The sequence below is a fragment of the Vicugna pacos genome, chromosome 33 (assembly GCF_048564905.1).
Source record: "Vicugna pacos chromosome 33, VicPac4, whole genome shotgun sequence".
Lineage (NCBI taxonomy): Eukaryota > Metazoa > Chordata > Mammalia > Artiodactyla > Camelidae > Vicugna > Vicugna pacos.
In genome coordinates, this window is record NC_133019.1 from 9,434,345 (window position 1) to 9,450,827 (window position 16,483).

The 16,483-nt window shown below is 49.3% G+C and overlaps 1 protein-coding gene across 3 annotated transcripts in view; it reads right to left on the reverse strand.

The window, feature by feature from the left end:
- Window positions 1-394: 394 nt before the first annotated feature.
- The window catches only part of TECTA (tectorin alpha), a 67,232-nt gene continuing 51,143 nt past the window's right edge, over window positions 395-16,483 (reverse strand). The window contains exons 14-25 of one of the 3 annotated variants that reach the window (XM_072953732.1): window positions 15,943-16,326; window positions 13,750-14,036; window positions 11,792-12,087; window positions 10,935-11,045; window positions 9,542-9,744; window positions 8,426-8,589; window positions 7,752-8,000; window positions 3,316-3,475; window positions 2,498-2,499; window positions 2,100-2,187; window positions 1,715-1,831; window positions 395-1,183 (exon numbers count right to left, since the gene is read on the reverse strand). In XM_072953732.1, coding sequence (XP_072809833.1) covers window positions 1,751-1,831; window positions 2,100-2,187; window positions 2,498-2,499; window positions 3,316-3,475; window positions 7,752-8,000; window positions 8,426-8,589; window positions 9,542-9,744; window positions 10,935-11,045; window positions 11,792-12,087; window positions 13,750-14,036; window positions 15,943-16,326 — 2,025 coding nt within the window. In that variant the 3' untranslated portion in view covers window positions 395-1,183; window positions 1,715-1,750. Of the gene's footprint in view, window positions 1,184-1,714; window positions 1,832-2,099; window positions 2,188-2,497; window positions 2,500-3,312; window positions 3,476-7,751; window positions 8,001-8,425; window positions 8,590-9,541; window positions 9,745-10,934; window positions 11,046-11,791; window positions 12,088-13,749; window positions 14,037-15,942; window positions 16,327-16,483 lie in introns of all 3 variants that reach the window. The other 2 variants (XM_072953731.1, XM_072953730.1) reach the window with 2 other exon arrangements.

Below are 16,483 nucleotides of genomic sequence, written 5' to 3' on the forward strand. Positions count from 1 at the left end.
AGGGTTCCCAGAACAAGACAAAAATGCCACCAGCTTAAGCCCAAAACAACGTCAAAATCAACTTGGATTTACTTTGTTTTTTACCTTAAAAAGAGAGGCACCCCAGGGGCGTATTTACCAGGCCCTCCATTTTGTAGTTACAGTAAATGTGGGGTCTTGTACCGCGTACAAAGGAGGACACTGCCGGCCTCTCGTCTGCACAGCACCTTAATAAATGCCCTGCTAGTGCTCTGTTGGTACAGCCAACAGTCGTATAGCGAAACACACCAAAGCTCTGGCCAGCAGTGCCCACCTGTTCCAATTGCCGTTGTGGTGGCTTTAAAAAAAAAATCAGAGCGTGCTATGTAGTGTGCGGAGCTGAACACCGGTAAGAATGATTCCAGCCACCGAGGAATGAGAATACTTGAACACAAAGTTTACTGAAGCATGAAACACATGACAAATTATTTGGTTGATTTGTAAAAGGAGAGTTTGGATCTGAGGGGACGGATGCGGGGTGGGTTCCCCAGGGCTGCAAACAACATATGCGGTGGCCACGCGGCCATGGTGGGGCTGGAGGACGTGAGGGCAGGGAGGGGGGTCACCACAAACAGGAGGGAGCAACAGAGGCGCAGCAGAGGTCAGGTGCCTCCCAGAGTCCGAGGGATCCCTTAGAGGGAGTCAAACCTTCCAGTCACTGCTCCTCAAAATCCTTCCAACAGGCTCTCTCCTGGTGAAAACTCTGATCCAGAAACAGCATTGATGGAACAGATTTCTCTGGTCAGATCTCCGGTCAGACTTCTTTAACCAGAACTTTTTCCTTCACTAGTTTTTCAGGTGAACCAAAGTTTCTAGTGACAACTGTTTGGAAATTTTAGGCAAGATGTATGCTTTCCACAACTGGCTTTTAGAAGCCCCGTTGCGTACTTGGAAAGAGGAGCTTGGCACGTCCCTCTTTTCTGGAACTCTGACCGTTTGGGGCAGGTGGCATCACTTTGAGATAGTGGGCAATTTCCAATAGGTTTTGACTTAAGGGCACACACCTTTTATCCTACAGGGGGTTGAAGTAAATCACAGTACTTTACGGAGCAACCTTGAGTTAATTATGAGGTCGTGCCTGATTTATAGACGAAATGCCATAATGAAATCTGGGTCATGATGAGAAGCAGTGTCCACACTTGAAGTTCAACGGAAGAATTAGAGGCTGTGAACAGAGAGGAACATAGTAAATCCTATGGGAAAAGCAACTGCCTGCTTGACATGGATCAGACACCTGAGTGGTCTTCAAATTTAGGAATCCACTTTCTTCATTGCGGCGGACCCACTTCGTCCAAATGGCCTTGGCTGAGGTAGCAAGGGAGCAGAAATAACCCAACCTTGCGAAGAGCCCTGCTAACTCCGGGGGTGCCAGGGGGGCCATGTTCTAAGGCTGCTGTAGGAGGCCTTGTTTGTTGGGTCCAACACCCCAGTCCCAGGCACAGCCCAAGGAGACCCGGTGGCCAGATTCAAGGCCTGTGTTTGGTCCTTAAATGACTGGATAACTTTTTTTTTTTAAATCAACTTTATCTTTTAGATAAAAGAGCGGGGGCCCAAAGGTTGAAACGAAAACACCAAAATGGCGCTAGAATTCCTGGGCTGCTTTCCTCATCTTTCCTTCTTAAGTTCTGGGCTTCTCGGCGGCCCTGCCCACCCCGGCGCCTCCCGGCCGCCAGCCCTGATCGCGAGGCACGCTCACCTCCGCAGCTCCTGCCGTCCTCCTGCAGGGCTCCCGTCACGCAGCTGCACAGAGGCCCGTCCACCCGGCTCGTGCAAATCTGCTCACACCCTCCGTTGTCCTCACACCAGTCCAGCCCTGAAAAAGAGCCGCCCGCCTGGTTACCTGCCCACAGTCCAGCTCGTCAAGTCGTATCTAAGGGCGAGGCCCTTCTAAGGAGGAGAAGAAGAGGAAAAGCCGCTGCTGTTGTGGGTTTTTGATGGACCAGGTTGCATCCTGGGAGCGGGCAGTCTTCTCAAACTGGGGTTCCCTAGCTGGAGTCTTCAGGCCCCTCATTCACCCGAAACACACCCAGGGGTTGAGCCCAAGCATCAGACCCCGCTGTTTTAATCGCTGACATACATACTTCTCCTCCTAATGGGTCCCACTGAAATGATCTGTTCTTTAGGCTCTTTGATATAATCTGTGGCGATCCTGGAATTTTGCGGGCAGTGCTGAAAGAGAAAACCAGAGGGGAAATTTCACACAATTAAGCTGCTGACTCATTCTTTACCACGTTTCCCCGTCTGAAAGAGGCGGTGGCTCTGGCCGCGGGTACCGCAGCAGCTCAGATTAATTAGAACCAATGCATCCTTGATCATTGAGCCCACTGGGACTCGGGGCTTCATGTTGAACAGAATTAAAGATATTCTCCACACTAGAGTTAGATTCAAAGGCGCTCCGTTCCCAGGAATGAGGATCTCGTATCAGATCAGGTGGTAACACACACCGCGGCATCTGTAAGGAGCTCTGCCCACCATTCACATCTCGATCCTGCAAACGTGGGAGCATGAAGCTGGAATGTTAAAGGTTAGGGACCGGGTACCAGTGCAATAGAACCCTAGGGACAGAGCCATATGTGGTGGGGATGTGGACCTGGCAGGGGAGAGACGATCGGTTTGTCACCTTATCCCACCAGCCCCTCCAGAGAGTGCCTCAGGCTCTGATGTGGTTCTGGAGGACCTGTGGGATAATTCCTGTCTAAAGGACACCTGGATAAAGCATACCCTGAGCCCAGGAGTTTGCTTCTATCGTGGGGGGGGGCTTGGCCCCATTGCTCAATTCAGAAGCAGGTGGCCTGGCTCCTTGAGACTCTGGTGGAGTGGTTCTCAAACAGGTCCAGTTTTGCCCCCTGGGGGACATTTGGCAATGCCAGGTGACATTTCAGGTGTTGCAAGTGGGGAGGTGGCGCTACTGGCAGTGAGTGGGGCAGAGGCCAGGGATGCTGCTGAACTTCATGCAGTGCACCGGGCCGCCCCCACAACAAAGAGTCACTTCGTCCAAAATGTCACTAGTGCCGAGGTTCGAGAAACCCTGGTCTCGTGTTACTCCAGATCGCCATTTTGGAGAGAAGGGAGTAAATGGTCATCATCCTGCCATGCTTTCTCTCTCACTGCCCCACCAAAGATGACCGCCACCCCTCGGCATCTGAGGGTGGTTCCGATTCAGCCCGTGCCAGGTGCGGTGAGTCCTAAAGAACACTGCAGGGCCGCAGACCCCGGCGTTGGTCACCCCCACGCTGGGAAGAGTGGGGCCGTGACAAATAAAGCTAAGCGTTTCCTTTTCACATTCTCACTTACTACTTTGCAGGAGTACTTTTCTGAGTCACAGAGGGACACCGCGCAGTGAAGATGGACCTCATCGTAATCCCCGATGAACTTAAAGACGGTGACGTGAAAGCGACAGGTGAGGGAGACGCCGTTCTCCTCGATGCCGATGGTGTTGTCTTTAATGTTCTGACACCTGTTCAGAAAAAAGAGGGACTCTCTGCTTCACATTCATGTTTCACACAAAGCCGTCACCAAGGGTAAAAGTGCCTTTGCGTTTGAAAGTGACCTCAAGAGCGTGTGGAATTGTGAGTTATTACGGCTCTCTTACAGTTTCATAGTTTGTTTGAAAAGCATCAAAGAGCATCTCAAATTAGCATCTTAGCTGCAAATGAAAACAAAAATGACTGGAGGGTGGGCACTCCGTTTCCCCACGGGTCACTTTCTCCTGCCTCCCTCTGTGATGCTGTGTTTTCCTGATATGAATTTAACAAACACGAGATGAGTCCTTACTTCTGTACTTTCTTCAGTTAATTATTAATTTGGGGAGGGGCTCCTTTTTCTTTTCTTTTTTTCCTTTTTTAAAAATTGAGGTACAGTCAGTTTACAATGTTGTGTCAATTTCTGGTGTGCAGCATAATGTTTCAGTCATACATATACATACATATATTCCTTTTCTGGTTCTTTTTCATTATAGGTTACTGCAAGATATTGAATAGAGTCCCCTGTGTATACAGCAGAAACTTGTTGTTTATCTATTTTAGTAGTAGTATCTGCAATCTCAAGGGGCCCCTTTTTCAAACCCTGTTGGGAAATCTTCCCACAAGTGAAAGCAGGGGGGAGATGGAGGAGGAAGGAAACGCAATGGAAGAGGAGCTGAAGGGTTGTTTTGATGGAGGGACCCCCTCTCCGCCACCACCCTCCGCTCCTGGTGCTGTTGAGCCAATAGGCAATGACTCAGGTGTCCTGCCTCCCTAGTTAGGGTTCCCTGATGGATCACAGTCTGTTACGCCCCAGGGTCTTTTCCCATCATGGCTCTGCACCTGGAGGTCTCCGTACTTCTTCCCACGCTAACACCTGCTCTTTCTCCAGCGCCAGCCTGTGGCGCCTCCTCCTGGATCAGTGCACCCTGACCAGGCAGGAACTGGTGGCTTTTCTTAGATTTGCTAACAGCACCCTGCTGAGCCTGTGGAGTGCAGGAATCAAGGGGTAATCCTCACTGTGTCTCCAAGACACAGTAAGTGTCTTGTAAGAGCGCGAAGTAAGTATTTAAAAATCTCTGTTGGAGGAATCAGTGAGTGGATGCGTGACTTCTACTGCCACGGCCAAGGTTGGCCCATCGCAGCCAAGATGCTCTTTAAAATGATCAAGATAGAAGGCTGCCTTCCCCTGGCCCACAGGAGTGAATCGCTGAGTGACAAGGGAAATAAAATAAGTTAAATAAAATAAAAAAATAAAATAAAATAAAAACGAAGTTATGCTTCAGCAGCCCCACACCTATTATGTTTTGTAATTAGTCTTCAAGGCAGTAGCCTCTTAAATGCTTTGAAAGAAAAACTTCCTCGCCATACTTTGTCAGTGTTCTTCATTCGAATCATCTAAATTGGTTCAAGGATTCTCCAGTCCCACACAGACGATCTTCCCTCTTAACCAGACCCCCAGCTCCCAGAGAGGTGACCTGAGGTTCAAGTGTCAGAAAAACATGAAGCAGAAGGAAGGCGCTGGGGAATCAGGACAGGCGGTCTGAGTGCCTCCTTAGCGGGACGACCTAGCCCAGCACCAGAATCCTTCATCCACTGTCAGAAAAAAGCCCTTTCCACTCTCTGGGCACACAAAGGAAACAGAGAAGGGACCTTCGTGTGCCCAGACCTCTGCGTCACTGGTAGATGGTGGTGGTGTCTCTGCCCCTGACCCCCACAGCTGGAGAGGAGTAGCTGACCCCCCAAATTCTGACGCAGACCCACTTACTTGGCTGCTCAGCCACTCAGCACTGAGCATCAGTCTTCCCATAGTTCTCACTGGAAAAACATACTACCCGCATCCCCCCATGAAAGGTCAGAAGGACCCGTGGATTCAGATTCTCCCACGTGACGAACCATGAAGACCTTAGTCCGCACCCTGGGGAAGCTGAGGTCTACGAACACGCCAGCTCACTCCCTCTCCCTCTCCGGGTCGGCTCTATTAAACACTATTTTAAAAAATGCTAAATGCAACAGCATTCTTCAAAGGAGACAAAAGCCCTACCACCTGGGTTTGCATTTGTCCGGCAGCTCAGATCGTGGCCCTTTTACTCTGGGAAAGGACCGTGGTGGGGGAGGGGAGACACGGGGAGACACGGGGAGAAACGGAGACCTGTGACCTGAGCCCGAGCATCTGAGCCTGTGAGACACCACGTGGTCCCCAAGTCCTTCCCTCTGCCTCCGGGGAGGCTACAGACCAACTCAGAAAGATGAACGTCTTAATGAGATCTTTGCTGAAAGAAATTCCACAGTATGCCTCAGCAACCCAGGCCACAAACCGCCCCTGGCCAGCTATGGGGTTGGTGCGTCCTGGTACCTGAAAGGAGTCTTCCTCGGGCCCTTGCTGGCTGGGGGGCCTTGGGTGAGCTGTGCACCCAGCCTCTCTGAGCCTGTTCATCTGCAAAATATCTATTTGCTGTATGTCTACGCAGAACCACATCATTCTTCTTTGGGGAATCATTCCTTCCCTCCCAACTTTAAAGCTAATTACAGTGTCCACAGACCTTCCTCACCACCCCACGGATGCGTGCTGACCCAGGCCTGGGATAGGAGCCAAGAAACACCACCCCAAAATCTGACGCCTTGGCACACTGACTATTTTAGGCTGAAGGGGTTTGAGAAAATAGCAGAAGCAGGAAGGTCACTCTGACCTCCCCCCACCCCCGATCCATCTGTCTCCCTAAAACAGGTCACAAAACCCTCATGTGAGCGATACCCTCCCGATGCCCGGAGGGAAGAAGCATCCTTGTCTCCAAAGACAAAGGGGGGCTGAAGAAGAATCTGAACAGTCTGGCTAAGTTCCCCCCAGTTTACTCCAATCACCCCATAATCTTTGACCTGTCATCTCTCTCCACGACTGCCTCTTCATCAAACCGAACGTAACACTACTCAGCTTTAACTGTTCCTTCAGGTCTCCAATTCCTTAGGAAGGCTTCCTTATATTAACTTGCAGTAAATACATTTGTATGCTTTTCTCCTGTTAATCTGTCTTGGTCCATTCAGACCCAGTCAGGAACCCCAAAAGGACTGAGAAGAACTTTGTCCTCCCCAACACCCGGCAATTTAATGCTGCATCTCCTCCAAACAAAGAAGAGGAAATTGTTCCAAGAAAGGCTAATCGTATTCCTTCGCAGGGGTTCCCTGAATTGGGGTTAGAAGAATGCTCACTCCTGGTGGCTGCAATGCTGTCAATGCAAGTCCAGGACTGCCAGTGTCTAACGAGGCCAGTGAGAGACAGAGACAGAGACACAGACAAGGGGTAGAGGGAGTTTTGACAGCAGGTGGCTCCCTGGACCCAGTCGTCTCTGAAGCCACATCTACTCCTGTGATTTGGTTTTGTAACCATTAACTGCCTTGTTTTTGCACAAACTAGTTTGAAATGGTCTCTACACTTGTAAGAAAGGATTTTGATTAATACAGTCATCTCCTTTAAGAAACCTTGTACTGGGGTGATGGAATGTTCCAAAATAGATTATGATGATGGCTGCACTCCTCTGCAAATTTAATAAAAATCATTGAATTTTATACTTAGAGCAAGTACATTTTCTTGTATATAAATTATATGTGCAATAAACCTGTTTAAAAAATTATTGCTGCTTGACAAAACCAGTTAAATGTTTTTTAAAAAATGAAGATAATTATCATTATTGTTGCTTGGTTAATAGTCTGTTTTTTTTTCTTTTTCATTCTTTCATTCAATAATTTTGTGGTACAACCACTGTGTGTCAGGAAGTATACTAGGTCCTGGGTATATACTGCTGCGTGTAAAGAAACTTGTTTATGGCTAATTTGTTCTAATTCCTTTTAAATTTTGACAGATGCCCTATTCACCAACTTTTACTTATTCTCGCTACATCCTTTTATTTGCAGATAATCCACAATCCCCTTCAAACGGAAATTCAAAGTAGGCAGGACGGAATGCCCTCTTTGGTCGCATTGAGAATAAAGTACTTGGTAGTTAATGCCACATGAATTGGTGATCTGCCACTAAACTGCTGTGTGACCTTAAGCAGGTTGCCTGACCTCTCTAAGCTCTGCCTCCTCGTCTATAACACAGGGCTTCTGGTATCTCCCGCGTGGGCTGTCACTAGCATTAGACAAGCTCCCGGGTGCAGACAGCTGGCCCTGTAGCTCGTCGACAAAGGTGAGTTCCCATTCCCTTCTCTAAAAAAGGATGTCGCCAAATCGAACCCCACAGGCTCGGAGGCGGTCCTCTACGAGGCGGCCACCCACCCTCCTTCGATGATGAAGTATCGGAGCTTGTCGTTGCTGTCGCGGGAGGGGGTGGCGTAGCATTTGTTCAGCGTCAGGATCAGCTGCGTGGCGTCGGCTCCCACCACGAAGACCCCCACGTACAGCACGTCTCGCGTCGTCAGCACCACTTCGCCCTGGCGGTAGGGGTGTTTGTAGGAGGCGTTTTTGTAGAGCGCCATCTTGGTGGTGAAGCTGCCTTCCTGGGTTGGAACTGTCAGGTTAATGACACTGCGAGGGAGACAGTCGTGAGTCGGGGGAACCCCCGGCAATGTTATGTATTCCATCACCTACCACTCTCCAAGCTGAAAATGCAGCGGGAAGGCCAGGCAGATAGTAGTAAAGTCTAATGGTACATGTGGCAATTAAAATCAAAATTAAATTAGAAATTCAACTCCTCAGTTCCCCTCTCTCCCCAGCACATTTCAAGTGCTCAGCGTCCACACAGAGCTACCATACTGGACAGTAAGATACAGCACATCTCCATCACTGCAGAAAGTTCTATCGAACAGTGCTGGTCTAAGGCATTCGGGTTCAGAAATATGCATTATTCTCTCCCTCGTGCTTTAAAGACAGATGCTAGCCATCTTGATTATGTTAACCTTAACTGTCAAGAAAAAGACAGAGCAACCCGTGGACCCCATGAGAGTCCCTACCTTAACATAGGCTTCACAACGGCGTCCAAGGAAACCTTGATATCCAGCTCGTAAGCACACGAAAACTCCACACTGATCGTCCTGTCCCTGGTGATGATGTTGCCAGTGTTGTTGGCACTTTCGATCCAAATTGTGTTTTTATACATGATATGAGTGGCATTGGACTGCAGGGCAAAGGGAGGTCAGAAATCATTAAATCTGGGCGGGAGGACGTGGCTTGCATTTCAAATCCATGAGCCTGAGAATGAAGAAATGGCTTCCTTCCATCCACAACCCAGAGGCCAGTATAAATCAGGACGGAGCTGGCCTCACAGCATTTACTAGGGGGAGAAAAGTATTATAAGGGATGTCAACAGCATCCTTCAGTCTGATAACCTCAAATACCCACGGAGGCTGATTTCATGTACCACTGAGGTCTAACTACAGCCAGCCCCGGGTTATCTGTGGGAGCCCAAGCCGGGACGGCACGAAGCAGCACCATCCCGAGGTAGCAGAAATCTTCTCTTGCAATTATTCATTCAGAATCCCTCCTCCACCAAACCTTGTACCAGACACGCCCACAGGTTCCAAAATGAACACATGCACGTTTCACCATCTTACTCCATTCACTCCCCGATAAAAGTGTTAATGAACTCAGTTTTGAGAAAAAGACAGATCACTGGGAGGAGCAGGAAGAAGAGAGGCGAGATGCTCTGCTGACCTATACATACTGGATGGTCAGACACAAAAGGTTGTGACTTTGCTGTATTTTTGCAGCCAATGGGAAAATGATGTCTGTGGCACCCTTATCCCCTGAAAAAGCTGAGCCTAGCTGTCTTGACCCAGAAGCATGAGAGAGACAACAAGAAACTGTCAACATGCAGGGCAAAGGCTGCCCGTCAATGGCGTAAACCAAGGAAGGAAGCATGTCACTGAGCACGTTTTCAGTCCAGTGAACCACTTAGCACCCAGGGCTGATTCTCCAGCGGTGATTCTCCAGCGGTCTTTCTTTTGCTGTTTTCCAAGGAGCATATTTCTAAGCAGAACACCCTGAAGATACCTGAGGGACAGGCGATGTGCAAAACCCCGGAGCCATCCCCACCGCCGGCAGGCGCTCTTCCCGGCCCGGTTTCTCACCTGCACGATGTTCCCGCAGTTCCCTTTGGTGGTGTTGATCTGGAAGGAGATGAAGTCCTCGCCCTCGATGCCGGTGCACTGCCTGTCGTTGACGCGCACGCCCTCCCTCTCGAAGCCCAGCTGGAAGAGTTTGCACTTGGATACGGACACTTCCATCTGGGCCGCCCTGCAGGTCACCTCCGCGTCGATGATGTCATAGGAGTCTGTGGGGAACAGTCATTTTTAAAGGCAAGCCGGGGGGAGTCCGGCTTGCTGCAGGGGTGGGGCCAGGCACCCCCATTCCCTTTAGAAGAGGCTAACGACCTTCCCACAAAGGCCGCGGCGTATCTGATGAGGCTTTGATCAAAGTAAATGAGTAAATGCACTCATTCAAAGCGATCGCTTGGGCACTGCCAGGGCCTTTTTTAGAAGATGAAAATGCTATACGAAGCGTCTTTTGACTTTTCCTTCATAAACCCAGGATTTCTGCCCCCTTTGGTGGCAGCTACTTTCCGTCAGCATCTGGCTGGCTGTGTTCTGCCTGAAGAACACGCCCCAGCTCAGACCAGCCCTGGCCAGGACACCCCACAGCCCAGCTGGTACCCAGGCCAGCACTCGGAGCTCTTGTTTTTTGACATGGGATGCACAAATCGACATTTTCCGTGAGTACCTAGACACAGGCTAATGAGCGCTAGAGAGAGAGAGAGAAACGCTTTTATCTGCTCAGGGGAAGCCTCTGAACAGCACACGTGTCCCCTCCAGGGGAGCCTCTGGTCAGCTAGACTCTCATTCTCTGAGGATGTTAAATGTAGCACGGGCCGTCTGAGTTCCTCGGCTCAGGCCAGGGCACAGAGCTGGGAAGCAAAGCAGCTCCCCCTCCAGCCGACAGGACAGGTGCACTTGGCCAGGGGACAAGGTCATTCCTACCTCCAGGGAGCTGCAGTTAAGAACCTGAGCTGGAGTCCTAGTGACCTGCTGTTTGCTTCAACAATTCTTGACCAGATAAAGCTGGCTTCCAGCACACCTTAAAAGTGCCTGGCACTCTGGGCTTGATTCTTTCATGTTTTCGTCAAACCATCTTACCTCCCTATGAGTCTAAGAGATCAATTTGGAGCTCTCTGATGTTGAACATGGTCTCAGCTGGAGCTGGCTGATTCTATGCACGTACAGATTTACGTGTTATCATTTATTGAAGAAAAGGATGTAGCTATGAGGAAATGAACATTAGCCCACTTTGAAGAGGTTGGATTGCTTCCTTGTTCTGCTTAAATGTTCATGAAAGCTTCGCGATTCTGGTTTCTAACCCACAGTATGGGCTGTTCCGGCTCCCACTCAGGAGCTTTCCTACGCGGCTGCCAGTCTGGGCCCATCTGGGGCGGGAGGGGAGATGGCAGTGGTGGCAGGTGTCACTCACTGTTTCCGTAGGGAGGCGGCTCGATGCAGCCACACAGCTCGCCTCCGTTTTCCAGCTCACAGGTTCTGTTGGGACAGTCCGCCCCCACACAGGGATCTTCAACCACTCCTGCTAAAAAGGAAAACAAACAGAAACACGCACAACTTGATTTTCACACCAACACAGGGCAGCGTGTGGTCACACTGTGGACTTGCCACTTCAGTGGAACTGGTGATGGTCAGGTAGCAGATGCAAATGAACAGACAGGCCAGCCTTTAATAAATAATGACAGAAGCTAGTAATCAGACCCTTGCTATGTGCCTCATGCTTTGGTGGCGTTATCTCCTCCAACCCTTGCAAACTCGGCCAGCCAAGTATCATTGCCCCCATTTCACAGCTGAAGTGTGCCCAAGGTCACACACAGATGAAGGGAAGTGGGGAAGATGGAAGACACGCTCTTAATTCCTCAGACACTGTTTCACAATCATGAGCATGGGGATCTTTATATAAAGAGTGGAGTCCAAGCCATTTACCTCTGTTCCCAGCACCCAGCCCCCTCATGGTTGGTGCTCAAGAAATACTTGTCAAGAAGGGAAATTTTAGAGCCACTAAGATCGCAGAGAAGTTCCTCAAACCAGGACATCTTAGTCTTTTTTGATTCATGGTCCACCTTCCCCATTAACCTCTACTTAGGGGGCAATGAGCTCCACTGAAAGTGCCCCTCATGAAATCAGCTCACAGCTCTCCGCCCTCCAACCCTGGGAGATCAACAGGTAAAGATGGAGACCAGCCGGCCAGCCCTCGACAAAGCGATGCCACCAGCAAAGCTGTGCCTTTGACTCAGAAGAGAGCCGGCAGAAATAAAATAATTCTCTTACAGCAATTCTCCTTCTCGATCCACTCGGTGCTGAGGATCCCGAAGGAGCGGCAGGACTCCCCGTAGGCGGCCAGGGAGCCGCAGAGCTGGAACTTCTTGTGGTTGTAGCAGCCGTCCAGGTAGCAGGACTCGTAGAAGGGGAGGGGGTCCAGCAGCCCGTAGCAGGGCTGGAAGAAGCCCTTCATGTCCGTGAGCTTCAGGCAGTAGCCGTCGCCCTGCAGCTCCTGGATCTGCACGTTGTCACACATGGCTGCGTACTGTGAGAACTGCAGCTCGTTGCAGCTGGGGGCGAGAGGGCTGGTCAGATCGAGGGAAGCACAGCCAGCCGTCTGAGATGTCCGGTGGCTGGGAAGGCCATGGCCGTTATCCCTTCTGCGAACCCAGAGGTTAGTGGGGGCTGCTGATCCCAACACTAGTCGGCTCTGTGACCTCAGGAAACTCAGGTAATTTCTATTGTTACACCACTGGGATAAGTGAGGGTAAAATAAAATAATAAATTGGTAGCCAAGTGTCACACGAAAGGTAAATATTGATATAATAACCATTAACCTTGGAGATAACTGACTGATATAATGGGTACAACGACTATTAATAGATATTGATATAATAACCAATAACAATAATAGTAATAATGATTGTTAATTAACCAATAATAATCGTAAGGTCAGTTGGAAGGATTAATGATTTGAAAGGAAATCCAGAAGCTTCTACACCAGTTCCAGTTTAGCTTTCAGAGACCAAAAGCAAAAGCTTCACAAGAAGACTGGTGTCTGAAATCATTTATAAAGGAAGAAGAAAAGGAAGAAAGAACTGGAAAGGAAGCTCAAACAGAATCATAATTCCTCAGGAGGAACAGAACCTTGCTTATCTTTGGAAGCCCCAGAAGAGCTTAAATGTCTGAAGTAGTCATTTTTCGAACTGTGGGCCCAATAAATGACATTTTAGAGAAAGCATCCCATTAGGAATTCTGGAATCCAATCTTGGCTTTGCCACATACAGGATCCGCTCACGTAAATTATTCCACTGCAGCCTCCATTTAACCTAGGAAAGGAAGAGACTGGACGAGACCTTGCCTCGTCTTTCCAGCCCTGGGCCCCAGAATTCACAGGACAGTCTAATTTATGAGGCGTTACTCAGTTTGCACCTGCAGAAGGGTCAGAGAGGGTCTGGAGTGTCACTTCCACATTTAGCTGGGTATTTAGCTGATGTTTGGCGTGTTGAAGCACAACGGGTCAGAGCCATGGTCCAAGCAAAGAAATGCCAGGAAAGAGGAGCTTATCTATAGATCCAGAGAGGAACTCACATCATTCGGCAGCCCTGAGGGTTCCTAAGTTAAACACTCTTGGAATAACTTGTTTAAGTCATTGTCTCAGCTGCCCAAAGAGGGGCCTGATCATAACCTTGGTGATTCCTGCTTGCTTGATTCCCACTAAACTGTACCTTCACAACGATCACCAAGCTTCCCAGAAGTGGGAACGAGGGCTAGCCCTTCTCCTGGGTCAAGTCTTGTTTTTGGGGAGTGGGTAGTTAGGTTTATTTATTTATTTTAATGGAGGTACTAGGGATTGAACCCAGGACCTGGTACATGCTAAGCACACACTCTAGTGTGAGCTATACCCTCCCCACCTGGGCCAACTCTTAACCCCGCCCCCAGGAGAGGTGCCCAGTCCCAGTTGGGCAGCTGGCCAAGGCTTCAGAGCTCCAATCCCAGGCACACTCTTCTGGTTAGTCAAGGGCTGGATGATGCCAAAATTTAGACTTCCGTCATCTAAGATCAGTTCCTTTCTCTGTCATTCAAGAAATTACTGTGCCTATCTGTATGATGAAAATCCCAAAGACCTTTGGGTCAGCTCTTTGTAGGAGAGAAAAGGTGATGCTGGGGAAGGTGCTTTTTTCCTCAACGCCTGTCAGGGACGGGGAAGGCTCGGGGACACTGAGCCGAGTGGCTGGAATGCTCACCTTTTCTGCATGCCGTTGGTTTTCCAGCTCTGGGCCAGCACCACGCTGCTCACCACCGGCTTTCCCCGCAGGGTCACATAATCATCAGTTAAGTCCCCATTGAAGTTGCCACAAAGGCCGCACACTTTGTTCTGCAGCCTCTCACTGATGCTGATTTTTATGACGTTGAAACCATTATAGTGTATCTGGATGTCAGGGCTGGTGTCAATCACCAGGAAACCCTCCCTGCTGTAGATTTTGGTTGCCAACCCGGTTATAAACGGAACATTCACTTGTGTGCCATTCACCTGTTAAAGGATAAAGAAAAAGTAAATTACCCTTAAAGCAGAGGTTGGCAAAACGTTTACCAGAAAGGGCCAGAGTAAATATTTTAGGCTTTGTGGCCCATATGATCTGCATCGCTTTTCAACTCTGTCCGTGTGGAAGGAAAGCAGCCATGGATAACAGTAGCTAAATGAGCAAGGCTGTGTTTCAGTAAAGCTTTATTTACAAAAACAGGCAGCAAATAAATCTGGCTGAATTCCGTATTTTGCTGACCTCTAGAATTTAAGAGAACTCATTCATCTTACAGTTTGCCCCCAAAGAAGCAAAATATAGAGGCATAGAGATTTTAAAAAAAAGGTAGAAAAGTATAACCCATAACAAATGGCTGGATTTTTGTATAAAACTTTCCCCTGCGTAAACCAGTTACTGAAAAGGAAATCCCAGCCCTGCATCTAACACAGTTAAAACGAATGTGGGATCATTGCTTTGTTTATTGTTTCCCTGCATATAATGTTCAAACGGGAGTTGCCCTCCCGGAGGTCCTATAGGCAAACATTTTCTCCATTCGCCATTTTCTTGCTTTATAACAATTTCTTTTCTTAGCCCTTAGGACAGAACATAACACACCTTTCCTGTACTTACAAAATAAATTGTTCTTCCCCCCCACCCCCACCCCCAGGTCATTAGTGACTTTATTTTCTTTAAAAAAAAAAAGTAGAAGACTTTTAAAAATATGATTCTTTACTGTTCTGGTGACTAGGGGTATTTTATTCAGCACAATGTCAGTTTTGCTCTCCGGCAAACGCTTTCTAGCTGCTGTATTCATGACCAGTGCATTTGTGCCTACGTGGGACAATTTGCAAAAGAAATTGGAGTGTCAAAAACAGCAGCAGCTTTCACTGAAGTTAAAAATCAGTATTAAAATCCACTCTTCCTTTTAAGCTTGCAAAATACTGCCAGCTTTCTGCCTAATGCTGGATACTAAGCTATTTGATGACTCTTCAAGTCAAGATACTCCCAGTGTGTGATTATCTGAGCCAGTGGTGGAAAGCAGATACAATCACACTCAATTCCAAAGACGTTAATGTGGATGTGCTGGCTCTCCCCAGCCCCTCCCTACCGGGACCCAGAACACTGGGGTCTGACTCCATGGTTCTGGTCTACCTGCTGTGACCAGCCTGGTTTAGCTGAGAGGCTGGGAGTAACTGTCACTAGTTCAGAGCAGATTATCTTCTTAAATGGGAGGACGGGAGGTATCCAGGTTGGAGGCATGTATCAGGTTATAGGGTGGGTTGGAGATTGGCATTTATTTATATACATGTCTAAGAGTCACAAGAAACCAGGCAGCCAGCCTAAGAGAAATCCACCATATTTGGCTTCTGTTTTCTTTCCCTTGGCACGGCATAGGGGGCGCTCTAATACCGAGAGACCACCCAGCTCTTTTTTTTTTTTTTTTTTTTTTTTACTTAGGTGGTTGTGTTTATAGGCAAACTAGCCTTCCCTCAGCTTCTAGAAAGGATGGCAGAGATGAAAGAGTGGGCCTTGGTACAGGTGGGCAGAGCCAAGAATAATTTAAAAGGCTCCTAAAAACGAATGAGATGCCTTTTGGATATTAATTCAGAGTAAAGGGGGACTTATCTCCCATTTTATCACCTGAAGCTCTGTTAGCGCCCACGCCGACCTTACAGCCTTGAGACATTGTTCGTTTCCTGCAAGGCCTTTGGAATTGTCAGCGAAGGACTAACCAGGGCCCGTGGTTAGGCTGGTTACCCTTTTATTCTTTAAAGTCTGGTCCCCTGTGTGCAGTACAGCTGAAGCAACGGCCTGTTACCCTCAAACCTGGTCATCTGGGAGAACCACAGCAAGCTGGCCCCTAGCCAGGCCCTCGTTCCGGGGCACGCAGCTTAAGGGCGGACGACAGGCTGTCACCTTGACAGTGTTGCGGTCGTGGATGAGAATCTGCTCCTCGTTAATGTAGAAGTAGACGGGCGAAATGACGGTGAGGTTGGGGGCCGACCATTTGTCGAAGTTGATGATGAGCTGGAAGGAGATGTCGGGGAGCTTCTGGCAGATGGTGGAGAGCACGAAGGCGCAGTTGGCGGGGAAGCGCAGGAAGGCGCCGTCGAAGGTGCGGAAGACGCCGCCGCCGGCCGCCAGGCAGTAGGAGGTCTTGGTGCGGAAGCAGCCGCGCACGCCGTTGCGCAGCGCGCACTCCTCGTCCGACTTGCACTGGCGCGGGTCGCACTGGATCAGGTTGCGCCGGAAACAGCGGCAGCGCCGCGTGCAGTCACTGTTCCAGAACAGCTGCTTGGGCTGCAAGAGAGCGGGAGGCTCAGGCTGCCGTCGGGGTTGGGGACCCCAAGGCCCAAGCCAGCCCGTGGACCCTTTCCGCGCCGGCCTGGCCTGTCTTTAACGCGGCTGGAATTTGCAACAGGGAGCAGCAGGGGGGGCTGCTTCCATTCAAACGTTA